We start from the raw sequence: 27,263 nt of genomic DNA, 5'->3' as shown, positions 1-27,263 counted from the left end.
TCAAGGGGTATGGAGAGAAAGCAGGAAAGGGATACTGAGGTGAAAGATCAGCCATGATCTTAATGGATGGTGGTGCAGGCTCGAAGGGCCTACTCCTGCACCTATTTTCTATATTACCTCTGGGCTGACTCTTGGCAGAGTTGGTTTGTATCTGGCAAGGGTATCAAATGCATTTATTTTATTGAAAATGATTGTATTTGACAGCAAGGAACACTGGAATGCCAGCATGTGTTGCCACTGTGAGTTTATGGGGTGGGGGGAGAGGGGGCTACACCCATGCTACGGTGCAATATTCTGGTTTTAGTAAGAATGATGCACTGTAGCATGTTCCGTTGACTTGTAGTGCATGGCTGATGAGCTGCCATCTAATTAAATATTTCATACTGAGCTTCAACCTGCACAGCAGGCTGCCTATGGAAGCTTACATGAAAGAATACGCTGTGCAATAGCAAGCAACACTGCAGGAAACCAGTCGCAGAAAGTTGGATGATGTCAATCAGGCAAGCAGCTGGCTAGCTCACTAACCCACCATTTCTCAGACCCTGTCAACTCTGTTCCTGCCAGCAAAAATCATTTTCCATTCAGAACTGGTATCATCCACACGTGGGGGGCAGCAAGTGGAAGTCAGTTAGATAAGTGCAAGATGGAGTACTGTTGGAGTGATCGGAATAATTTTACCCAGCCTATTCTTTCACATCCCTAACCAGTTTGTTTAAAGCAGCTTGGGAGCAGATCCTCTCCTCTCAGCCACAGGACACCTATTGCATTGCGAATGGAAGAAAGGTGCAGCACAGATGTAGAATGGTTCCAGGGATGTGGGATTACAGTTATGTGGATAGACCAGAGAAGCTGGGGTTGTTCTCCTTAAGAGCAGAAAAGGTCAAGAGGAGATTTAACAGAGGTGTTTAAAATCATGAAGGGTTTAGATACAGTAAATAAAGAGAATCTGTTTCTAATGGCTGAAGGGATGATAATGAGAGAGCACAGATTTAAGGTGATTGGCAAAAGAACCAGAGAAGACATGAAGAAAAGTTTTTTTTACACAACGAGTGATTAGGATTTGGAATGCACTGCCTGATAGGGTGGTGGATAGATTCAATAGTAGCCTTCAGAATGGAATTGGATACTTGGAAGGAGAAAAAATTGCAGGGATATGGGAATAGAGCGGGGGAGTAGGATTAACTAGATTGCTCTTTGAAAGAGTCAGCGTAGACTCGATGGGCTGAATGGCCTCCTGCTGTGTTGTACTATTCTATGATACTACGAAATGAAAAGTCGAAACATACTAGTCAAGCTTCACAAAATCAGAGTGTCGTGTTATGCACAATGTGCATTAAGTTGATTTTATTCAAGAAAAGATGAACTTCAGAGAAAATACAGGAATTCTCATAATACACAGAGGACATAAGTTAGATCACATAGCAGAAAACTGTTTGAAGAGGTTTACTTGTAACCATATTTCCCAATCTGCTTTGCAGCTAGACACAGTAATACCTCAATTTTATTTTTAGATCAGCTTCTTGGTTATCAGCAGAGTTCAGGGTTATAAACATCAAGTGTACTCATAATACAAAACTAAAACTAAAAACAAATCATTTCAGAAAAAAACATAAATATGTGTGATGCACATTAGTGTAACAAAACAATTTTTGTAAACATTTTCTCAAACATAACGTGCATAAGATAAGAGACACTGCAGTCATACAACAAGTTATTTGACTTAAAATAAAGTATTAAAATTCAAAATTAATTATAGGCATTTTCACTAAATCTAGAAGTATTAAAACTTAATTGTTGAAATTATTCTTCAAACATAAAGACGTAGTGGTTTTGTAATACTGTTACACCACCTTGGCACTTCTCATAGGTGGGAATTGCTAATCACAGACTCTGCTGAGACAGAGGATTACTTGTAACTGTCGTCAGGACTTTTAACAGTGTTTTTTTTTTAAATTCAAAAATATTCTGCTCACGGTAAACCTACTTATGTCAGGAAGTTTCTACGATTACTTTTACAGTTCCTAACAGATGATATAAGAGAGATATTGCAAATTATTCAGTGACCAGGAGCTGCTAGAGGAAAAGATCACAGTGACATGAAAGAAAAATTCCCACGATACATTTTCAATCTCATTGTACCACTATTGAGAATATTTCACTGCAGAATGAATAGTCTCCACTGAGAGAACTAAGCCCTGTAAAGTGTTGAGATCCTGTGCACATAACAGCATAAGGCAGCTGTCTACAAAGTACCAAAAAAAGTTTAACATATCATAGGATCAATATAATGCTATTGTGCATTATTACATCACCAGTATAGTATATTATACACTATAGGTATCTCAAGTAATTGAGTGACAGTTCAACAGATTATTACTGTAGACACATTTGTAAATGTCTAACATTTGTAAAATAAAATTCTGTTTACAGCGATATTAAAAAAATCTTTCCACAGCTGGAATTTTGAATCTAAATATGGGAAGATATACTGTATTGATAAGCAGTTTTACTACATTCTTGAAATTAAGTGTTTTAGTGCATTGCATCTTAAATCAACCGCCTGTTCCCTACTACATATACAGTTCACTCTAATGCAACAGAATAGCTTAGTAAAACTATTTTCCAACTGCTACTTAAATCCGATTCTGGCTGAGTAACAAGAAAATGTCAGTTGTTGCTATTTGCACATAATTGGAGGATTACAATTAGGTACCCATCTCCGTCGACCACATTTTGAACAGCTGATTACTTGCCTCCATTTTCTGCTTCTAACCACAACAGCTGACTTCAGATCTGTTAGTTTCTGCTCTCAGCTGGTATTTTCCAATTACAAAAAACAGTAACGCTGTTAGCAGTTAACACTGCTAAAACAAGCTGAAATTTAACCAACAGTAGACAAACATTTTGATCATAAATTTGGTATTAATAAACTTTAAATTAGACAAAGATGTGTAAGTTTCAGATACAAATAACATTAAAATGACTAAACCACCTCTTTTTTTTCCTTTCTTAAACAAATGAGGTAGGCAAAACAAATTTTTTTTAAAGTAGTTTGGGAGATTTACGAGTGCAGGATTTGTTAAACTGCTTTTGCACTGCTACAAAAAAGTCAAACCTTGGAGAGGCAGCTATAATACTGTAACATAACCAAACGTCAAGTTTCTGGTCTGCCCCACAAAGCCATACAAATCTGAAACCCTTGTCCTCCGCACAAATTTCGATTTACTTTTATTTTTTTTTAAAGTTTCAGAGAACACAAGCAAAACCCGATATACAGAAAATGACCAAAAACACCCTTCCCCCTTGCAAAGACCAACATGATTGCTCTCAATCTGTCATTCACATTTCAATAAAAAGTCCTAACTTGCATTTTCTTTCTTCTTAACACTCTGTCACCTTACAAAAGAAAAATCACTTAGAATGATATACATTTAAAAAAAAAATCAGATTCCCCTTTCCCATGTTACATATTTCTCTACTGTCAGCATACCACTGCTTCCACTTCCCATTTGCCTAACCACATTAGAAACAACCTTCTGCATTCTTAGGCCTCTTCTCTCAAGCAAAAAGCAGTCATCTTAAGTCAAGGGATGTTGTAATTGAGATGAGGTGTTTTCTTCTATTCTAGACTGGCTGTCACCTGACAGTAAAATTCTAACAGCACCAGTGGCATTGCGTCCTCTTTACAGTTCACTTAATTTCAGTGACAGGTTTAGGCAATGCATTGAATCAGTGCAGTTTGTTCTCCAGTTGTTAGTTAATTCAAGGTTTCAAAGATCTTGCAAAGACTCCAGTTGCTCTCAATGCATGACTTGCTCTCCTACCAGCTGAGAAGTGAACTCCGACCAAGAGTCATGAAGTAAACCTGGCTGCTTCCACCAGAACGGACTGAAGCAAAAAAGACCTTTTAAAAGAAAATTGAACATGTGACACATTTTCGACAGCACATGCAGTGATTGTATATGTTTAAGCTTAAGTCCAAGTTATATGACTTCCCGTGCCCACTTAAAAAATATCTCTCACACAAATACACATACCTTGTCGTTTCTTTCACAAAGAAATTTTAGCCGTTGCGCTCTTTTGTGCATAAATACACCATCCAAATGTCCAGTCTCTACTGAACGGATTTCAATGGCCTTTTCTCCCCAACCCATGATCTGATTGGATCGGATATAAGCTGTTTATATAAAAAAAGGAAAAACGTATCAGAATTTCAAATTAAGATCAACTTCTGTGGTCACCAATGATAGATGGAAAGCTGGCACAGAACTCAACGCTACTGTAAGCAGGACTGAAAGGTCATGGAAAATATGGGATTAGCAACGAAAGAGAGGGTGATTTAAACCTAATGAAAACTGACTTCTTGTGTGTGAATACAAGGACTTTATTTAGATTACTAGGGATATTCTGTTGTTACTTCAAGGCTTTTGATCTCTCCCAGTATTTAATGGCACCCTTCCATAAATGATGCTGAAAGGTTTGAGTCAAGGTACAGATTAACCCAGTCATGTAGCTATAATGCAATGTATAACTGTAATACATTGATCATAATGGGGTTGTACTGCTTAGTATTGAAAATGTTTGGATTTGGCCAGTCCAGTATATATTTGTAGAATGCTGGATTCTGAACTCATGAGATTTGCAAGTTTGAATCCTGCATCAACTGACATTCAAACGTACTTGCTCTCATTGGGCGAGTTTCATCACTTGTTGCAAAGTCCTATAGCATTTGAACAGCATAATACTCCATCCCTTCAGAATGAAAAATTAGTAGGATCAGTCCTGTCTCAAAAAAGGTTCATCTTATGCCAACTGATGAAAAAAAACATTGACGACTATGAATTATTCTGTGGCCCAGGACCATTCTACACTCCCAGCTGGAGCAAGCATAATGCCAGTCCTAAAAAAGGAGAAAAGTAGAAAATACATATTTTTATGAAGTACAATTTCCTTTTGTAAAAAATAAATCTGTACCTAATACTTGATTTTAAAAGTTATCTTTGTCTATTATGAATTTTTTTAAATTCTGGTCAATACCCACACAAATATCAGCAGGTTATAATGGCCCAGATATTACGGCCAGCGGCAAAGGGATGGCGCTCCCCCCTGACCTCGAAAAAGCTGTCCACAAAGATTTAGTGGGCTCCAGAGCATAGATTTCCTCTCTTCCGATATGACTTTAAATCTGGCGCCATCTGTCTAGTAACAGTGCAGGTAGCAGGCAAGAGACCATGGTCCAGAACTTAAAGAAGGGTAACTTTGAAGGTATGAGGCGTAAATTGGCTAGAATAGATTGGCGAATTATACTTAAAGGGTTGACGGTGGATGGGCAATGGCAGACATTTAGAGACTGCATGGATGAACTACAACAATTATACATCCCTGTCTGGCGTAAAAATAAAAAAGGGAAGGTGGCTCAACCGTGGCTATCAAGGGAAATCAGGGATAGTATTAAAGCCAAGGAAGTGGCATACAAATTGGCCAGAAATAGCAGTGAACCCAGGGACTGGGAGAAATTTAGAACACAGCAGAGGAGGACAAAGGGTTTGATTAGGGCAGGGAAAATAGAGTACGAGAGGAAGCTTGCAGGGAACATTAAGATGGACTGCAAAAGCTTCTATAGATATGTAAAGAGAAAAGGTTAGTAAAGACAAACGTAGGTCCTCTGCAGTCAGAATCAGGTGAAGTCATAGCGGAAAACAAAGAAATGGCAGACCAATTGAACAAGTACTTTGGTTCGGTATTCACTAAGGAGGACACAAACAGTCTTCTGGATATAAAAGGGGTCAGGGGGTCTAGTAAGAAGGAGGAACTGAGAGAAATCCTTATTAGTCGGGAAATTGTGTTGGGGAAATTGATGGGATTGAAGGCAGATAAATCCCCAGGGCCTGATGGTCTGCATCCCAGAGTACTTAAGGAGTTGGCCTTGGAAATAACGGATGCATTGACAGTCATTTTCCAATATTCGATAGACTCTGGATCAGTTCCTATGGAGTGGAGGGTAGCCAATGTAACCCCACTTTTTAAAAAAGGAGGGAGAGAGAAAACAGGGAATTATAGACTGGTCAGCCTGACATCGGTAGTGGGTAAAATGATGGAATCAATTATTAAGGATGTCATGGCAGCGCATTTGGAAAGAGGTGACATGATAGGTCCAAGTCAGCATGGAGTTGTGAAAGGGAAATCATGCTTGACAAATCTTCTGGAATTTTTTGAGGATGTTTCCAGTAGAGTGGACAAGGGAGAACCAGGTGATGTGGTGTATTTGGACTTTCAGAAGGCTTTTGACAAGGTCCCACACAAGAGATTAATGTGCAAAGTTAAAGCACATGGGATTGGGGGTAGTGTGCTGACGTGGATTGAGAACTGGTTGGCAGACAGGAAGCGAAGAGAAGGAGTAAATAGGTACTTTTCAGAATGGCAGGCAGTGACTAGTGGGGTACCGCAAGGTTCTGTGCTGGGGCCCCAGCTGTTTACATTGTACATTAATAATTTAGACGAAGGGATTAAATGTAATATCTCCAAATTTGCGGATGACACTAAGTTGCGTGGCAGTGTGAGCTTCGAGGAGGATGCTATGAGGCTGCAGAGTGACTTGGATAGGTTAGGCGAGTGGGCAAATGCATGGCAGATGAAGTATAATGTGGATAAATGTGAGGTTATCCACTTTGGTGGTAAAAACAGAGAGACAGACTATTATCTGAATGGTGACAGATTAGGAAAAGAGGAGGTGCAACGAGACCTGGGTGTCATGGTACATCAGTCATTGAAGGTTGGCATGCAGGTACAGCAGGCGGTTAAGAAACAAATGGCATGATGGCCTTCATAGCGAGGGGATTTGAATACAGGGGCAGGGAGGTGTTACTACAGTTGTACAGGGCCTTGGTGAGGCCACACCTGGGGTATTAGTTTTGGTCTCCTAACTTGAGGAAGGACATTCTTGCTATTGAGGGAGTGCAGCGAAGGTTCACCAGACTGATTCCCGGGATGGCGGGACTGACAGATCAAGAAAGACTGGATCAACTGGGCTTGTATTCACTGGAGTTCAGAAGAATGAGAGGGGATCTCATAGAAACATTTAAAATTCTGACGGGTTTGGACAGGTTAGATGCAGGCAGAATGTTCCCAATGTTGGGGAAGTCCAGAACCAGAGGTCACAGTCTAAGGATAAGGGGTAAGCCATTTCGGACCGAGATGAGAAGAAACTATTTCACCCAGAGTGGTGAATCTGTGGAATTCTCTACCACAGAAAGTTGTTGAGGCCAATTCACTAAATATATTCAAATAGGAGTTAGATGTAGTCCTTATTACTAGGGGGATAAGGGGTATGGCGAGAAACCAGGAATGGGGTACTGAAGTTGCATGTTCAGCCATGAACTCATTGAATGGCGGTGCAGGCTTGAAGGGCCGAATGGCCTACTCCAGCATCTATTTTCTATGTTTCTATGTTTCTAAGCTGATCAGCCAATCAGATTAAAAAATCCTCAGACAGCAAAGCAGGAAGTAAAAAGCAGGAATAATAATTCAAGTTTTAGGACATTGTACAGAAAGCAAAATAAAGATTGGGAGATACATATGGGATTAAGGTGGAAGTTAAAATATCAAAAACTTTAAAAATCGAAAATAAAAAAATAATTTGTTTAAAAATAATGGAATAAAAAAATTTTTTTTTTGAGGGAATGAGATGCCACACTTAGCTTTTCAGGGCCAGAGTATTACACAATGTCTGTGAGTGCTGATAGTTTCGCTGTCATTACAGCCGCAAATTCCGGGCCACTGATATAAATCTATGCAGCTTCCGCCACATAGCTCTTACCACGATTTGTAACATTTGGTTTTGGAAAAATTAGTCGAAATAAAAAATCCCAATGGCAAACTGCTTGAGCTGCAGAAAAAAAAAAATTACCCCAAATTTTAAATATGGATAAAATGGAAGGACTCCCCCTGATGGCTTAGCTTTTCAACTCAATAGCTGAGGCACACTGACTTGGGAGGCCCAGATTTAAACTCCAACCTTTGCTGATAGCCTCAGAGATCAAACAGCCTACTTATAATTCCAGCCAGGAATTAGTGGCATCAGGACAGGAGGGGAGCAAAAATTGGCAGGAAACATTTACATTAAGAGTTGAAAAATAAATGTTATTTGGTTATTGCAAAATGTTTTTCAAACATAGCTTTGTTACTGATAGCCCCCGCCGCCCCACTTTGGATTTAGTAAACAATATATGGAGCATGAGTGGAATTTTATATCAGATCATTCAAAAAACACACTAAGTGGGCTGAATTTTCCAGTCCTTTGCGCTCCGTGTTTCGCCCCAGAGAGGTGTGAAAGGTCTCTTGTGCCCTATCACGATCCTCCGGACCGTTTTTGCGGCAACACTCAGCAGCACCACCGGGAAGAGCTGCGCCGGGTGTGCAGCGCCTCTCGTTGCGATACTGCAGGAGTTTGGACTTTTCCCTGACCAGTCAGCCCGGAAGTACGGCCACAATGGCCGCCTGGAAATCAATGCGGTCCCAGCCATGCCAGCGGCGAAGAAGGTGAAGTACTCTGAAGGTAAGTGCGAATGTTTGTTCTTTTCATTTTTTTAGCGCTTTGTGTTGTGGTGACGTGGGCAATGTTTTCGGAATGTTTTTTTTTTTTAAGGTCCCCCCCCCAACCCCACAGACCTGTCTGAGCGCACACGGCCTGGCAGTTTAGTTCAAGGGTTTCCCATTTTTTGCGCCACGAAGGGAGTACAACGCCTCCCTCCGCAATGCGCCAAGAGATGTCAAAACTTCCTTACCAAAGCGCAGACTATTCCCGCCAGCAACTTTCCCGCCCCACCTCCGTTTTCGCCCTGAAAACTGAAAACCTAAAATCCAGCCCCACAGGCTGTGCAGGGTTGGGACCCAAGTTTTATTGTAATAGATGGTATAATACTAATGTGGCAAAATCTTTAGCAGAACGAGTTAATGCAGTTGTAGATTGGTGTTAATTGCTTATTAAATCAGGAAAATTCAACAGACCATCTGCAAATGTAAAGATTGGATGTAGATCACAAATTGATATAAATGTACATTTTAATAGACTTTCATAGAGATAAATAAAATTTTAGCTTTTAAAAGGCAATGCAATTAAGCAAGATATAAACTAAATGGGCGACTTGCTTTAACAATACTACACAATGACAGTGTATCCATTCATGCCTATGATTTTCCTAAAAATTGAGCTGGAGCACTCAAAGTATTATACAATTTAAAAAGAGACCGAAACACCTTGGGTTATTCCCATTTGCCTCCTCGTAGCAGACATTATAAGGCGGCAATAACAGAAGGTTGGTACCACAAAATAGAAAAGCCCAATTTTTGAAAGCTGCATGATCAAATAACAGACATAAATTTCTTCATCTCTTGCTTTTTAGTGTGTTAAAATGGTATTATGACAAAGAAAGCATTACTTAAACTGTTGATTGCTACTGTATTCAATAATGTGGAAGAATAAAATGTGAATGTGGCAAAAGTTCAAAAGTACAGGTTATTAGTTTTCTAAATGTCCTTTTCAGAAGGCAATCTGCCTATGTATTCCCAAGTCATTTCAACAGGGATGATTTTGTAATAACCCATCATATTTACATACCAACAGATGTCGGCATCTCTCCCCACTGTAGAACCACATCTTTAGTAATTCTCCCATATGTGTTAACATATACTCCTTCATCCTCATAGCAGACCAACAATTCCATTCCATCTGTGTTTGGAAGTATGATAATCGCATGTGGTTGGATGCTGCTTTGGATCTGCCAGAAAACAGCTTTCAATTAAGTCCACAGCACTCAATAACACAAATTTCAAACGAGATATTTTTACTTGATTTACTGTACAACCAACTTTAACTGCCTACTGCAGCTTCATTATAGATGGCAATTGGTGGAATACTTCACTGACATACCAGCATAGTTTAATGCATTCCTACTTTTAAAGATCGGTATACTTATACCCAGAGATCTTGGTTCCCCTGGAATGAATTTACATGCTTCCTTTTGTTGTTTTTTACCCCATAATATACTACTTTATATTTCTCCGCCTTGGAACTGCATCTGCAGCCTACTTTTCTACATTACTAACCCGTCTTATTCCTCCTGCAATCTCTTATGTTCTTTCTTACAGTTTGCAATTCACTGAGGAGGACACAAGCAACCTTCCGGATATAAAAGGGGTCAGAGGGTCTAGAATGAAGGAGGAACTGAGGGAAATCCTTATTAGTCGGGAAATTGTGTTGGGGAAATTGATGGCATTGAATGCAGATAAATCCCCAGGGCCTGATGGTCTGCACCCCAGAGTACTGAAGGAGGTGGCCTTGGAAATAGCGGATGCATTGACAGTCATTTTCCAACATTCCATAGACTCTGGATCAGTTCCTATGGAGTGGAGGGTAGCCAATGTAACCCCACTTTTTAAAAAAGGAGGGAGAGAGAAAACAGGGAATTATAGACCGGTCAGCCTGACATCAGTGGTGGGTAAAATGATGGAATCAATTATTAAGGATGTCATAGCAGCGCATTTGGAAAGAGGCAACATGATAGGTCCAAGTCAGCATGGATTTGTGAAAGGGAAATCATGCTTGATAAATCTTCTGGAATTTTTTGAGAATGTTTCCAGTAGAGTGGACAAGGGAGAACCAGTTGATGTGGTGCATTTGGACTTTCAGAAGGTTTTTGACAAGGTCCCACACAAGAGATTAATGTGCAAAGTTAAAGCACATGGGATTGGGGGTAGTGTGCTGACGTGGATAGAGAACTAGTTGGCAGACAGGAAGCAAAGAGTAGGAGTAAATGGGTACTTTTCAGAATGGCAGGCAGTGACTAGTGGGGTACCGCAAGGTTCAGTGCTGGGGCCCCAGCTGTTTACACTGTACATTAATGATTTAGAGGAGGGGATTAAATGTAGTATCTCCAAATTTGCGGATGACATAAGTTGGGTGGCAGTGTGAGCTGCGAGGAGGATGCTATGAGGCTTCAGAGCGACTTGGATAGGTTAGGTGAGTGGGCAAATGCATGGCAGATGAAGTATAATGTGGATAAATGTGAGGTTATCCACTTTGGTGGTAAAAACAGAGAGACAGACTATTACCTGAATGGTGACAGATTAGGAAAAGGGGAGGTGCAACGAGACCTGGGTGTCATGGTACATCAGTCATTGAAGGTTGGCATGCAGGTACAAGCAGTCCGTTAAGAAAGCAAATGGTATGTTGGCCTTCATAGCAAGGGGATTTGAGTACAGGGGCAGGGAGGTGTTGCTACAGTTGTACAGGGCCTTGGTGAGGAGTATTGTGTACAGTTTTGGTCTCCTAACTTGAGGAAGGACATTCTTGCTATTGAGGGAGTGCAGCGAAGGTTCACCACACTGATTCCCGGGATGGCAGGACTGACATAAGAAATACTGGATCGACTAGGCTTATATTCACTAGAATTTAGAAGAATGAGAGGGGATCGCATAGAAAATATAAAATTCTGATGGGATTGGACAGGCTAGATGCAGGAAGAATGTTCCCGATGTTGGGCAAGTTCATAGTCTAAGGATAAGGGGTAAGCCATTTAGGACCGAGATGAGGAGAAATTTCTTCACTCAGAGAATTGGAACCTGTGGAATTCTCTACAACAGGCCAGTTCGTTAGATATATTCAAAAGGGAGTTAGATGTGACCCTTACGGCTAAAGGGATCAAGGGGTATGGAGAGCAAGTGAGAATGGGGTACTGAAGTTGCATGATCAGCCATGATCATATTGAATGGCTGTGCAGGCTCGAAGGGCCAATTGGCCTCCTCCTGCACCTATTTTCTATGTTTCTATCCTGCATCAAAGGACTTAACTATTGGAGGCTCAATGATACATTTTGGTACTATTTACAAAACACACATTTATATTCCAAATCCTGAGTTTCAGATCTGAATCAATAAGAGTTCAAATTCTATTTAGCAATAAAGGCCATTTCCATCATTTTGATTTTCCCTTTTTTTGAAATTATAACAGGTGTATATTCAGAATTGAGTGTGTTAGTTTTAAGAAGATATATCGCTATAGCTTTTAATAATCCAAAACTATAGTGGCACTAAAACAGTAGCCATCTTAATCACCTTAGATTCCTAATTGAAATTAGACTTGAATATTAGCGGACAAGTTAGCACTTATGTTTAAATATTGAACAAAGGAATTTTATATATATTGTTAAGCCTTTTAACACTATTATAAAGCCGCATTTCAAGACAATCATTTTTAAGATACTATTTTGCCTCTCCAAAGAAAAGTGAATGAATGTAATCTTACATGCGTTGGCAGATAAATATCGTAGACTGTGCCCGAGTCCACATCAACTGCATGGAACCCAGCGCTGGAGCCATAGATCACCTTTAGCCTCTGCCCTTCCTCCACTGTGAGGTCTACCAATAATGGCCTGTGCAACAGGTCTGTAAATGACTGCAAGAAAAAAAGAAATCCAAGATTAGGTATCACTGTACACTTCCATCTAATAATTCACAGTTATATTTGCAACAACCTCTTTAACCTGTCGTCTAGCTTCAAATATTTTTCTATGTGCAGATAAAACTCAAATATTTTTCCAAAAAGTTACACATGGCTCAAGACCTCTGGACAGTGAATAAAAATGGTACTGTGAATTAGACACCTGTACTGTGTGTTCTTAAAAGACTGATGTAGAATTACTGCTGGTACTGGAAATTCTACTGAAATGAGGCAAAGTCTAACTTGTAGTTATAAGCACTAATAACAACATTTAGTAAACTCAATGTGTTTATTGCCCATAAATGGAAACATCTTAAATAAATAACTTCTTTTTCAAGATGCATTACTGGAGCGTGGAGCATTTATCAATTTGCATGAATTAACAGTACAATGATGGGATGATTAGATGGTATGATTCCTGCTCTGATTAGTGGATGACACTGGCAAAGCAGCATTTATTGGCCTGAAAGAATCAAGTATCAACCACAATGTGTGGAACTGGTGTCATGTGTAGGCCGGACTGGAAGGGGTAGCAGGTTCCTATTCCTGATGGGAAAGCCAACCTGTTGACAGGAGATTGCTGGGGATTATGGGTTGGCGGGAAATAATGACATTTCCACTTTACCATCCAAACTCATATTTCTTACTTATTCTTAATCTTTGCAAGTCCATAGATTTAATGAAATAGTTCCCATACTATTCTAGCCTACATAATATAACACACTTCACATTCCCTGTATTGTTTAGATATCAATTTACATCAGATTATTGAGATTTTGAATGGTCAAAAACACTTCGGTAAATGTTTTTGGAATCAAACAATCCACACCTCCTACAATCCACTGGAATTAGGATTCATGAACCCAAAGGACAAATGGGTGATCTAATCTGACATTAAGAGGTTGTTTGCCTTGCATAAAGCACTGTTCATAAGAACATAAGTAGTAGTAGCAGGAGTAGGCCATACGGCCCCTCGAGCCTGCTCCACCATTTAATACGATCATGGCTGATCCGATCATGGACTCAGGTCCATTTCCCTGCCCGCTCCCCACAACCCCTGATCTGTTAAGCAACTGTCTATCTCTGTCTTAAATGTATTCAATGACCCAGCTTCCATAACTCTGGAGACAGCAAATTCCACAGATTTACAACACTCAGAAGAAATTCCTGCTCATCTCAGTTTTAAATAGGTAGCCCCTTATTCGAAGATTATGCCCCCTAGTTCTAGTCTCCCATATCATTGGAAACATTCTCTCTGCATCCACCTCGTCAAGCCCCCTCATAATCTTATACGTTTTGATAAGATCACCTCTCATTCTTCTGAATTCCAATGAAGAGGCCCAACCTACTCAACCTTTCCTCATAAGTCAACCTCCTCATCTCCAGAATCAACCTAGTGAACCTTCTCTGAACTGCCTCCAAAGCAAGTATATCCTTTCGTAAATATAGAAACCAAAACTGTACACAGTATTCCAGGTGTGGCCTCACCAATACCCTGTATAACTGTAGCAAGACTTCTCTGCTTTTGTACTCCATCCCATTTGCAATAAAGGTCAAGATTCCATTGGTCTTCCTGATCACTTGCTGTACCTGCATACTAACCTTTTGTGTTTCATGCACCAGGACCCCCAGATTCCGCTGTACTGCAGCACTTTGCAATTTTTCTCAATTTAAATAATAACTTGCTCTTCCATTTTTTCTGCCAAAGTGCACAACATTTTCCAACATTATACTTCATCTTCATCAAATTTTTGCCCACTCACTTAGCCTGTCTATGTCCTTTTGCAGGTTTTTTGTGTCCTCCTCACACATTGCTTTTCCTCCCATCTTTGTATCGTCAGCAAACTTAGCTACATTACATTCGGTCCCTTCATCCAAGTCATTAATATAGATTATAAATAGTTGGGGTCCCAGCACTGATCCCTGCGGCACCTGATTGTCAGTTACTGATTGCCAACCCAAGAATGACCTATTTATCCCGGCTCTCTGTTTTCTGTTAGTTAGACAATCCTCTATCCATGCTAATATATTACCCCCAACCCTGTGAACTTTTATCTTGTGCAGTAACCTTTTACGTGGCACCTTGTCAAATGCCTTCTCGAAGTCCAAATACACCACATCCACTGGTTCCCCTTTATCCATCCTGTTCGTTACATCCTCAAAGAATTCCAGAAAATTTGCCAACTATGACTTCCCCTTCATAAATCCATGCTGACTCGGCCTGACTGAATTATGCTTTTCCAAATGTCCTGCTACTGCTTCTTTAATAATGGACTCCACAGATGTTAGGCTAAGTAGTCTATAGTTTCCTGCTTTTTGTTTGCCTCCTTTTTTAAAATAGGGGCGTTACATTTGCAGTTTTCCAATCTGCTGGGACCTCCCCAGAATCCAGGGAATTTTGGTATATTACAACCAATGCATCCACTATCCCTGCCGCTACTTCTCTTAAGACCCTAGAATGCAAGCCATCAGGTCCAGGAGATTTATCCATCTTTAGTCCCATTATCTTACTGAGTACTATCTCTTTAGTGATTGTGTTAAGTTCCTCTCTCCTTATAGCCCCTCGACTATCCATTGTTGGAATATTGTTAGTGTCCCCTATCGTAAAGACTGATACAAAATATTTGTTCAGAGTTTCTGCCATCTCCATGTTCCCCGTCACTAATTCCCCGGTCTTATCCTCAAAGGGAGCAACATTTACTTTAGTCACACTTTTCCTTTTCATATACCTGTAGAAACTCTTGCTGTCTGATTTTATATATTGTGCTAGTTTACTTTCATAGTCTATCTTCCCTTTCTTAATAATTTTTTTTAATCCTGCACTTTAACCATACTTATAGCCAAACCTATTTTTAAAAGGATGAAGCTATTTAGTATTTCAGACTTAGAGAGTTCTTGATTTTGAAGGCAGTTACTGCATTAATACTTAGCAGGATTCTCTGGGTTTTCAGTCTGTTTGTGAGAACAATTACATATTTGAGTGCTGGTTTGATTTGGAACGTGCCCTGAAGCTGAAACCAGAGAGAGAGGGGGACAAATAGGGAGAGCGCAATGGGGTGCACTATGAATAGGAGAGGCTATTAGGGGAAGCTCAAAAGATGCACTGGGAATGAGAAGGGAAAACAGAAAAGTCTCAAATGGATAGGTGGTGGGAGGAACAAGAGTGGGGTCTGAAAACTCAGAGCTAAAGGAGAGGGAGGGTCTTCTAGGATAGTTAAAATAACCCTGACAAAAAAAATACACCATTGTTTTTCAGATCACATGATCGATAAAAAAATAATTTTGCTTCTTCTGATATCGTCAACAAATTGCCCATGAAGCACAAAGGGCTGGAATTTTGGCTTTTTGTGTTTTCGCCTGTTTCCGGATGTAATTCGCGGCGGATCCAAAAATTTAGTGCTGGGTGAACGTTAGCGCCAGAGCTTGCAACTTTCGCCAAATGAAAGTTCACGAGGCGTGTTTGCGTGCGCCACACAATGTGTGTCGAAGCCGAAAGTTCTTCCAGCGCTTCTGGTCTGGTCTCCAGTCACATTCGCTAATGCAGGGCGCGGCCACGCACATGCGCAGTACAACCAGGGCTGAATCAGCCATTTTACATTTGGATTTTGATGATACAGGACGACGCTTCGAGACAGCGTGCCAGACAATTCAGACACGAGGCTAATGAAGCTCTAGTGAGGACTGTGGAAAGAAGATGACAGGAGTTACATTGTAGGGGTGGATCTAGACCACTACCATCGATTTTTAAAAGGATTTGGAGGAAAATCGCTGAGGAGGTCTCTGCCTCAGACACTGCGGTCAGGACTGGCACACAGTACCGAAAGAAGTTTAATGATCTGTCAAGGGTCGTTAGGAATACAATTTTAATTCATGTACTCCCTCGTTACTTCAATTATAAATCTGACGCAATATTTGTTCTCATGCTGTTGGTGCTGCTCAGCATTCTGATTTGCCTGCTAAAATGCATGACATATAGGTAGGCTTAGTTCAACACCCTACTTGCCATGAATGATCTTTACACATTATTAAGATTGCTTTCTGAGATCTCATAAGATGTCTCCCCACTTCAATGTCCTCCCGATGAACCACGTGCAACTTCCAAGGCCATTAAATATAGAGGACTGTATTGCATTCAGAAAGTATAGTGTAAGTGCTTTGGTGGTTATCTGTGCCACAAGAGCAGATGGACCCTCTCGTAACCTTTCCCATTTTCATCTTTGCAGGCCAAGAAGTCTCATAATTGCCACGAGCAGGCGCGCTCAGGCGGCGGTCCACCTCAGACCCTGCCACTTACGTACATTGAAGACACAGTAGCAGGCCTCATCGGTGTCACAGGTTGGGCAGCTGCCAGTGGGGGTGCTGACCCTCGCTCGGATACCGAGGGCAAGTCCTGCACACTCCCTGAACTGGGTTGGGGCAATATCATGCATTGCCTCTGGATTAGGGTTGGGGCAATGTCCTGCACACTCCCTGGGATAGGTTGGCGCAATGTCCTGCAGTGCCTCTGTACTAGGTTGGGGTAATGTCCTACACACTCCCTGGACTAGGTTGGAGCAATGTCCTGCAGTGCCTCTGGACTAGGTTGGGGCAATGTCCTACACACTCCCTGGACTATGTTGGGGCAATGTCCTGCAGTTTCTCTGGACTAGGTTGGGGCAATGTCCTACACACTCCCTGGGCTAGGTTGGGGCAATGTCCTGCAGTGTCTCTGGACTAGGTTGGGGCAATGTCCTGCACACACCCTGGGATAGGTTGGGGCAATGTCCTGCAGTGCCTCTGGACTAGGTTGGGGCAATGTCCTACACACTCCCTGGGCTAGGTTGGGGCAATGTCCTGCAGTGTCTCTGGACTAGGTTGGGGCAATGTCCTACACACTCCTTGGGCTAGGTTGGGGCAATGTCCTGCAGTGTCTCTGGACTAGATATAATGGAGTAGCGGCTGTCCATCAAATGAGGCCGTGCTATGCGACTTCCCTCATGTCACCCTGCCCCCTCCCCTGCTGCTAATCACTCGTCTGTTGCTTTCTACTTCCAGATGACCAGTCGCAGCATCCCTCAAGGGACTACACCATGTCAGGCCATCATCTGGAGGAGGAGGACACTGATGAGCCGACTCCTGCGCAGCATAGGGGGCAGCTTCACCCCTGTTCTAACATCAGCACTCAGCTCCTCTGAGGACGAAATGATGTTCTCGGGGTTTGACAACTCCGAGGCTCCTGGGACCAGTGGCATACAGCTACGCAGTGCTGGGGTTGAATCCCGCATGCCAGCTCTCCGGAGGGCAAGTTGGCAAAGTCGGTCTACTGACTGACAGGCAGACATGTAACTGAACATGATGGGAATGTCCAGGGAGAGCAAACAGGTCGGCCGTCAGCTCCTTGATGTCTTGGGTAAGATTCTCGCGAGCATCGACAGTCTGAAAGCGACCATCTTCAGAGCTAGGATTGCAGATTGTCTGTGTGAGCCGTGATACCAGCGAGGCCATCAATGATCACACGAGGCTGGTGGCCTCCAGCAGTGACAGTGGAGACCCGGAGAGTGTGGCGCGAACCCTTGTGGAATATGGCGCATCACAGGCACAAGCTCTGCTTCAGCTTGGGCATATGATACAGTCCACAAAGACTCCCGCCATACTCTGTGTTCCCCACTGTCACACCCAAACACAAACCACCTGTGACTGACGACGCCGATGAAGAGGCTAGCCAGTCAGAAGCCGGGCCTTCCACGCCACGAGCTGTTACAGTACGTCCCCAGACGGCATCTCCATTGTGTCTCACCCCCAACACAGCAGCGCTCTGGTAGCCTTGCTGCACACCATCTTGGTGCCACTTTGGGTAGGAGCAGCAGGCAAGGGAGGGTGATAAGGGGAAGTGGGGGGCAAAAGCCAGTGGGAAAAAATAGTGGGGCTGGATATTATGTTGCTGCATTATGTTGCTGATGCTGGATGCATTGTATGTTTAAGGTCATAGTATTGTGTTCTGGATTATGTTGTTGATAATGTTTTTGAATGATCACACTGCTGGATGCGACTAATTATTTTATTTAAGTTTTAAAATGAAGGTTACAAAGTTCACAATGTTACAATGTTTTAATAAATTTTTTTTGTACACCGTAACCATGTCTCATTTGCAGAATAAGAGGGGGAATAGTCAACATGGTGGGATAGAGTGGCCAGGCAATGGTCAAACGTGCTGTTCACTCTTCAAGCAAAGCGTTCAATTATGAGCTGCCGACATATGGTTTTTGCAGTGGCAAAATCTCCACGATGCCTCCCCGTGGTTGTGGTGGCGGCATGGGTTCCTCACCTTTCTCCTTCCCCCCCTCTCTCCTGAGATGGTCCTGCAATCCACCCATTAGCAATTTCTGACCTCTCATGATGGTTAAGTTATGTAGCATGCAGCACATCACAATGAACTCAGAGACCTGCTGAGGGGAGTATTGTAGGCAGCCTCCAGAGTGGTCCAGGCATCGGAAGCACTGCTTGAACTCTTCAATTGTCTGTTTAACGATGTTGCATGTGGCTGCATGGCTCTCATTATAGCGATGCTCCGCTTCTGTCAGAGGGTTCCAGAGGGGGACCATGAGCCAGGTGGCGAGGCCCTAACCTCTGTCCCCGAGCATCCAACTCTTGCCTTCTGGTTGACGCTGGAACATGCGTGAGACACTGCTCATGCAAGATGAAAGCATCATGGACGCTCCCTGGATATTGATCATTGACTGCCATGATGCGCTGAGTATGTTTCGGCTTCGGAAAACCTCTGCATTTTGTAAAGGTGCTCGCAGGGCAATGTGCATAGAGTCAAGGGCACCCTGAACCTTGGGGAGGCCAGCAAATCATCCAAAACCTACAGCCCTCTCCCTGGTCATTGGGAAGTTTAAGAAGCTCATTCTGCATGCGTACAGCGCATTAGTCACCTGACGAATGCAGCAATGTGTAGTGTGCTGCGAGATGGAGCAGGTGTCCCCTGCTGATGCCTGAAGGGAGCCGGAGGCATAGAAGGCAAGTGCCACAGTCCCCGCATACTTCGACAGACTGTGCAGTCCTGTTGCTGCTGGTAGGCTGTAGTTCTGCCTGTATGAGCTGGCATATCTCTGGCCACCTCTTTTCGGAAGCGCAGCCTTCTAACGCTCTGTGACTCAGAGCTGGAGGTATGAACAATGTTCCCTGTAAACTCGTGGGGGGTAAGGCCTCCTCCCCATACATCTGCGACCTCTTCGATTACATTGCAAATGATCAATAAGCCTTCCTCCAGCTCAAAGCCGTATGAATATAGCAGCCAGGATTACTGGCTCCTGTCCTAGCATGGTCCCCATTTTTTTTTTATATCCTTTATAAAACAAACTAGAAACTCACAAACTTCACAATCAAAATTATGCAGTAATGCAGCGTTCTTTTCCCAATCCTTTTAATCACTTATAACTGTGACTTTCTCCTCCGTTTTCAACATGGCGCCATTAGCGCCTGGTGCACCCTGGGTCCGTCTGGTTTTTATGGACAGGTTCTCAGACGGACACTAAATCTGCTTTTACACTGTGTCTTTTCATTTGCTCTATTCGTTATGCAATAGCAGAGGCCATACTTTTGTAACATTGTCATCACTATTGACATGACATAAATTTTCAAAAATACAATCTAAAATTTTGATAAACACTTTCAGGAGTTACCACTTACCTTAAAGGCCATAAATTTGTGGTATGGCTTTGGTGCCCATGCATAGACTTCCACAGAATTCTTCAACGCAATCACTAAAAACTTGATCCTTTCATATTTTACTGGAAAAGGAAATTAATTTTTAGAATTGTATGGACAGGAGTAAAACACCTATAGCTAACTTTAGTTAAATAGGGTAATTTAATCACCAGGCTAGCATGATGCCTTGACAACATTTTAAAATTACAGGAAATAGAAATGTTGATAGAATGGATAGAAAAGGGTTGAAGTAATTCAAAACTGTAAAACTATCAAGGGAATAAAGCAAAGAGCTGCAGCTATTTTTGCAAATTAAAAGCACTTCATTGTCATTTATTGTTTTAACAACTGTGGAAAACCAGTACCCAGAAAATATTTAATCATCATGAAAATTTCAGACTAAATAGCCAAAAATGTATACCCTTCAACCCTCACAAAGCTATATCTATTTTAGTCTCATTATATTTATTTTAATTTAAAAATTGATCAGGATTTTGTCAGTGCAATGGATGTAATTAAATAATAATCTGACATAAGTTATAAAGAAGAAATTAAAATCTTTACAATTTTAACAGTTAAAATTTAGCAATGTTCTGAGAGCATGTGCAACACCAAACTGTCAATGAAAAGATTAACCATATAAACATAAACCAGTATACATATTTTAAAGATAATCAGTATTTGTTATAAGTAATCTCTGTTTAAATAGTAGTGAAATACTTTTCTTATATCTAGCAATATTTTTATTACATGACATAGAATTACATCGTGTCTACAGCACAGAAACAGGCTATTCAGCCCACCTGATCTATGCCAGCATTAATGCTTCATTCACTCCTGTTTATCTGATCCCATCATCATATCCTTCTATTCCTTTCTCTGACATGTGTTTATCTAGCTTCTTCTTAAATGCATCAACTATTTCTTGGGAACCAAGGGTCTAATGATAGAGAAACTTAAAGTAATTAATAATGGGGCTGATTTTGCAGTGGGTATGACTGCGTACTGAGTGCATGCTGTTATACTGCCCTTGAGATATACCGCAAATTTGGGATTTCCGCAAATTTGGGATTTCCGCATCCCGAACTTGCAATCTGTCAAGCACTGACCACACTCGACCAGCTCCGTTGGGAGGGCCACATTGTTCGCATGCCCGACCCAAGACACCCAAAGCAAGTGCTCTACTTCGAACTCCGACATGGCAAGCGAGCCCCAGGTAGACAGAGGAAACATTTCAAGGACACCCTCAATGCTTCCTTGATAAAATGCAACATCCCCACCGTCCTAAGTGGAGGAAGAGCATTCGGGAGGGCGCTGAGCACCTCGAGTCTGGTCACCGACAGCATGCAGAAAACAAGCGCAGTCAGTGGAAGGAGCGTGGGGCAAACCAGACTCCCCACCCACCCTTTCCTCCAACGACTGTCTGTCCTACCTGTGAATGAGACTGTAATTCCCGTATTGGACTGTTCAGTCACCTGAGAACTCACTTTTAGAATGGAAGCAAGTCTTCCTCGACTTTGAAGGACTGCCTATGATGAAATATACCGCAAATTCTGGATTTATACATCCTGAACTTGCGATCTGTCAAGATACACCTTGACAGATCATCCACACAGACGGGGAAATATTAATTGCTCGTGCAGATCAACTGCTCAGCAATTACATCTGAAAATGTTACGGTTAACAAAAGCAAGCACATGAGCCCGTTTCACATCTTAAAAGGTTTATGTGTGTACATATGTGTACATTTTGGTGGAGGAATTTTTTTTCCCCCAGTCGAGTTTCATTTTAATTACTTGAGAAGTTAAATGGGAGTGTTAAATAAAGTGAACATCTATCAGATTTCAGGGTCCAATGCTGTCCTTTCAACTCAAAAATGAACATAACAAACAATATAATGCATCTATAACAAGGGAAATAGATTGATCTATTACCAGTCTAAATGAGGTCTGAATAATATATTTTAATCCTGAAAATTAACATTGAATATATGGCTGGAAATCTCTTTCTGATGTTCAACATTACTTGTAGGAGATATAAAACATTGTTAGACCTCTACTGAATATCAAAACAGGAAGTTGTATACATACGGACCAATAAATTGAGAGTTTGGATGAAAAACAAAAATCAAAATTATGTATGCGGGTTACTTTGAAAATCTAATAGAAGTTGTAGTGAGGATGAGTGCGAAAATGACCTGCTGACAAACCACTGCAATTTTAATGTAGCCACCAGCTTTAATTCACGTTGAACTTTGGTGTGACGCGTAAATCTCTAAGATCCTTGAGTGCCCTCGTAAAACCTACTTATTAAATGGTCAAATGTGTTAGTCGCCCTTGCAGGAAAACATTGGAACCCATTTGAGTGTGTCTGAAAGGATTGTTAACCGTTTTGGTATCACTTCACAACAAAATATGATTTTTAAAGTTTTTAAAGTGTAATTTCAATGGAAGAGACTAAAGGAAGTTTCTGTGGGCATGGCTTAGTTTTGACAGCTTTTGAGGGTGCGTCTTCCCTTACGCATAGGCTGTATGCTGCGTTTCTTGCTTTCATGATGTAATACGCATAACTCTACGGTGCCGCAGAGCAAGTCTCCGTTCTGGGCCTTGCACAAGGTACGTTCGTATTCTTTTTGTAGGTGAGCAGTGTGTTCCGTAGCTATGCCGCTGATTGCAATATTTGGGCCATTAGTAAAGAAAAAGTACTGGACATATTAATAGAATTAAAAGCTGGCAAGTACTCCTGGACCAGATGGCCTACATCCTAGGGTTTTAAAAGAGGTGGCTGCAGAGATAATGGATGCATTAGTTTTGATTTTCCAGAATTCCCAAGATTCTAGAACAGCTCCTGTTGATTGGAAGGTAGCAAATGTAACCACGCTGTTCAAAAAAGGAGAAAGAAAAAAAAGGCCAGTTAGACTGACATCAGTAGCAAGGAAAATGCTACAAACAATTATTAAGTTTGCTGATGATACAAAGCTAGGTGGTAAAGTAAGCTATGAGGAGGATGCGCAGAAGCAGCAAGGGGACATAGACCAGTTATTGTGGGGAAGTGTGAAATGATCCACTTTGGTAGGAAGAATATATATATATATATATATAATATATATATGGGATTTGAGGGGTCCTTATACATGAATCACAGAAAGTTAACATGCAGGTACAGCAAGCAAATAGGAAGGCAAATGGTACGTTATACTCCAACCGCATTGCAATAAAGGCTAAGAGTAAAGAAGCCTTGCTGCAATTATATAGGGCTTTGGTGAGACGACACCTGGAATGCTGTGTACAGTTTTGGTCTCTTTACCTAAGGAAGGATATACTAGCTTTGGAATGGGTGCAATGAAGGTTCACTAGATTGATTCTTGGGATGAGAGGGCTGTCCTATGAGGAGAGAAGAAGTAGAATGGGCCTATATTCTCTGGAGTTTTGAAGAATGAGTGGTGATCACATTGAAACATAAAATTCTTTTGAGAGCTTGACAGGCTAGAGGCTGTTTCCCCTGGCTGGAGAGTCTGGAACTAGGGGTTCCAGTCTCAGGATAAGGGGTCGGCCATTTAGGACTGAGTTGAGGAGAAAGTTCTCATTATTTATGTAAACTTGTATATACCTTGTACAGCCACTAGAGGGCTCATCCCCTGGAGTACCAAGGGATCCCACAATCCCTTGGGAGCACAGGTACTTAAGGAGGCCTCACAGGCTGGAGAGGCACTCTGGAGACCTGCAATAAAAGACTAAGCTCAAACTTTACTTCGAGCTCACAGTATCCAATCAGACTCTTTATTTAAACATAACAGTTCTTCACTCAGCAGGTTATGAATCTTTGGACTTCTCTACTCCAGAGGGCTGTGTGTGCTCAGTTGATGAATCAAGACTAAGGAGGTGAGAAAGAAGTTGTTCAACCATGATCTTACTGAATGGCGAAGTAGGCTCGATGGGCTGTATGGCTTACTTCTGTTCCCATTTCTTATGTGATAGTGAGTTCCACATTCTTACCACTCTTTGAAACATAGAAGCTAGATGCAGGAACAGACCATTTGGCCCTTCGAGCCTGCACCACCATTCAATAAGATCATGGCTGATCATTCAACCTCAGTACTCCTCTCCTGCTTTCACTCCATACCCCTTGATCCCTTTGGCCGTAAGGGCCATATCTAACTCCCTTTTGAATATATCTAACGAACTGCCATCAACAACTTTCTGCCGGTTGACCACTCTCTGAGTGAAGACGTTTCTCCTCATCTTGGTCCTAAATGGCTTACCCCTTATTCTTTTGACTGTGACCCCTGGTTCTGGAACTCCACAGCAATGGGAACATTCTTCCTGCCTCGAACCTGTCCAATCCTGTCAGAATTGTATATGTTTCTATGAGATCCCCTCTCATTCTTCTAAACTCCAGTGGATACAAGCCCAGTTGATCCAGTCTCTCCTCATATGTCAGTCCTGCCATCCGGGAATCAATCTGGTGAACCTTCGCTGTGCTCCCTCAATAGCAAGAACATCCTTCCTCAGATTAGGAGACCAAAACTGAACACAATATTCCAGGTGTGGTCTCACCAAGGCCCTGTACAACTGCAGTAAGAACTCCCTGCTACTATACTCAAATCCTCTAGCTATGAAGGCCAACATGCCATTTTCCTTCTTCACCGCCTGCTGTACTTGCATGCCAAACTTCAATGATTGATGTACCATGACGGGTCCCGTTGCGCCTCCCCTTTTCCTAATCTGTCATCATTCAGATAATATTCTGTCTTCCTGTTTTTGCCACCAAAGTGGATAATCTCACATTATACTGCATCGGCCATGCATTTGCCCACTCACCTAACCTGTCCAAGTCACCCTGCAGCCTCTTAGCATCCTCCTCACAACTCACACCGCCACCCAGCTTAGTGTCATCTGCAAACTTGGAGATATTACATTCAATTCCTTCATCTAAATCATTGATATATATTGTAAATAGCTGGGGTCCCAGCACTGAACCCTGCGGCACCCCACTGGTCAGTGCCTGCCATTGTGAAAAGGACCCGTTTATTCCGACTCTGCTTCCTATCTGCCAACCAGTTCTCTATCCACGTCAATACATTACCCCCAATACCATGTGCTTTAATTTTGCACACTAATCTCTTGTGTGGGACCTTGTCAAAAGCCTTTTGAAAGTCCAAATACACCACATCCACTGTTTCTCCCTTGTCCACTCTACTAGTCACATCCTCAAAAAATTCAAGAAGATTTGTCAAGCATGATTTCCCTTTCATAAATTCATGCTGACTTGGACCGATCCTGTCACTGCTTTCCAAATGCGCTGCTATTTCATCTTTAATAATGGATTCCAACATTTTCCCCACTACCAATGTCAGGCTAACCGGTTTATAAATCCCTGTTTTCTCTCTCCCTCCTTTTTTAAAAAGTGGTGTTACATTAACTACCCTCCAGTCCATAGGAACTGATCCAGAGTCAATGGAATGTTGGAAAATGATCACCAATGTATCCACTATTTTTAGGGCCACTTCCTTAAGTACTCTGGGATGCAGCCTATCAGGCCCTGGGGATTTATCGGCCTTCAATCCCATCAATTTCCCTAACACAATTTCCTGACTAATAAGGATTTCCTTCAGTTCCTCCTTTTTGCTAGACCCTCGAACCCCTAGTATTTCCGGAAGGTTATTTGTGTCTTCCTTAGTGAAGACAGATCCAAAGTATTTGTTCAATTGGTCTGCCATTTCCTTGTTCCCCATTATAAATTCACCTGATTCTGACTGCAAGGGACCTATGTTGGTCTTCACTAATCTTTTTCTCTTCACATATCTATAGAAGCTTTTGCAGTCAGTTTTTATGTTCCTTGCAAGCTTCCTCTCGTACTCTATTTTCCCCCTCCTAATTAGATCCTTTGTCCTCCTCTGCTGAATTCTAAATTTCTCCCAGTCCTCAGGTTTGCTGCTTTTTCTGGCCAATTTATATGCCCCTTTCTTGGATTTAACACTATCCCTAATTTCCCCTGTTAGCCACGGTTGACCGACCTTCCCAGTTTTATTTTTACTCCAGACAGGGATGTACAATTGTTGAAGTTCATCCATGTAAACTATAAATGTCTGCCATTGCCTATCTAGTCAACCCTTTAAGTATCATTTGCCAGTCTATCCTAGCCAATTCATGTCTCATACCATCGAAGTTACCTTTCCTTAAGTTCAGGAGCCTAGTCTCTGAACTAACACTGTTACTCTCCATCTTAATAAAGAATTCGACCATATTATGGTTACTCTTCCCCAGGGGGCCTCGCACAACAAGATTACTAATTAGTCCTCTCTCATTACACAACACCCAGAAAAGGATGGCCAGCTCTCGAGTTGGTTCCTCGACATATTGGTCTAGAAAGCCATCCCTAATACACTCCAGGAAATCCTCCTCCACTGTATTGCTACCAGCTTGGTTAACCCAATCTATATGTAGATTAAAGTCGCCAATGATAACTGCTGTACCTTAATTGCACGCATCCTTAATTTCTTGTTTGATGCCGTCCCCAACCTCACTACTACTGTTTGGTGGTCTATACACAACTCCCACTAGCGTTTTCTGCCCTTTGGAATATTCCGCAGCTCTACCCTTACAGATTCCACATCATTCAAGCGAATGTCCTTTCTTACTATTGCGTTAATTTCCTCTTTAACCACCTCCTTTTCCTTTCCGTCTATCCTTCCTGAATGTTGAATACCTCGGGATGTTGAGTTCCCAGCCTTGGTCGCCCTAGAGCCATGGCTCCGTAATCCCAATTATATCATAATCGTTAATAGCTGCCTGCGCAGTTAATTCATCCACCTTATTACGAGTACTCCTCGCATTGAGGCACAGAGCCTTGAGGCTTGTCTTTTTCACACTTTTTGTCCCTTTAGAATTTTGTTGTAATGTGGCCCTTTTTTGGGTAAAGAAGTTTCTCTTAAATTCCCTATTGGTGACGATCATATATTTATGGCCCCTACTTTTGGTCTCCCCCACAAGTGGAAGCATCTCCACGTCTATCTTATCAAACCCCTTCATAATTTTCAAAACCTCAATTTAGGTCACCCCTCAACCTCCTTTCTAGA

General features: G+C 41.8%; 1 protein-coding gene across 1 annotated transcript in view; it reads right to left on the bottom strand.

Moving 5' to 3' along the window:
• Positions 1-1,316: 1,316 nt before the first annotated feature.
• Positions 1,317-27,263, bottom strand: part of LOC139274622 (mitogen-activated protein kinase kinase kinase kinase 4) — a 387,065-nt gene continuing 361,118 nt past the window's right edge. The window contains exons 21-25 of the mRNA XM_070891300.1: positions 20,168-20,268; positions 12,302-12,451; positions 9,617-9,776; positions 4,038-4,177; positions 1,317-3,904 (exon numbers count right to left, since the gene is read on the bottom strand). Of these exons, the coding sequence (XP_070747401.1) occupies positions 3,821-3,904; positions 4,038-4,177; positions 9,617-9,776; positions 12,302-12,451; positions 20,168-20,268 (635 nt within the window). The 3' untranslated portion in view covers positions 1,317-3,820. The remainder of the gene's footprint in view (positions 3,905-4,037; positions 4,178-9,616; positions 9,777-12,301; positions 12,452-20,167; positions 20,269-27,263) is intronic.

This window comes from Pristiophorus japonicus, chromosome 10 (assembly GCF_044704955.1).
Source record: "Pristiophorus japonicus isolate sPriJap1 chromosome 10, sPriJap1.hap1, whole genome shotgun sequence".
Taxonomy (NCBI): Eukaryota; Metazoa; Chordata; class Chondrichthyes; family Pristiophoridae; genus Pristiophorus; species Pristiophorus japonicus.
The sequence above is the reverse complement of the archived record's forward strand: the minus strand, read 5'-3'. Positions and strand labels throughout refer to the sequence as shown.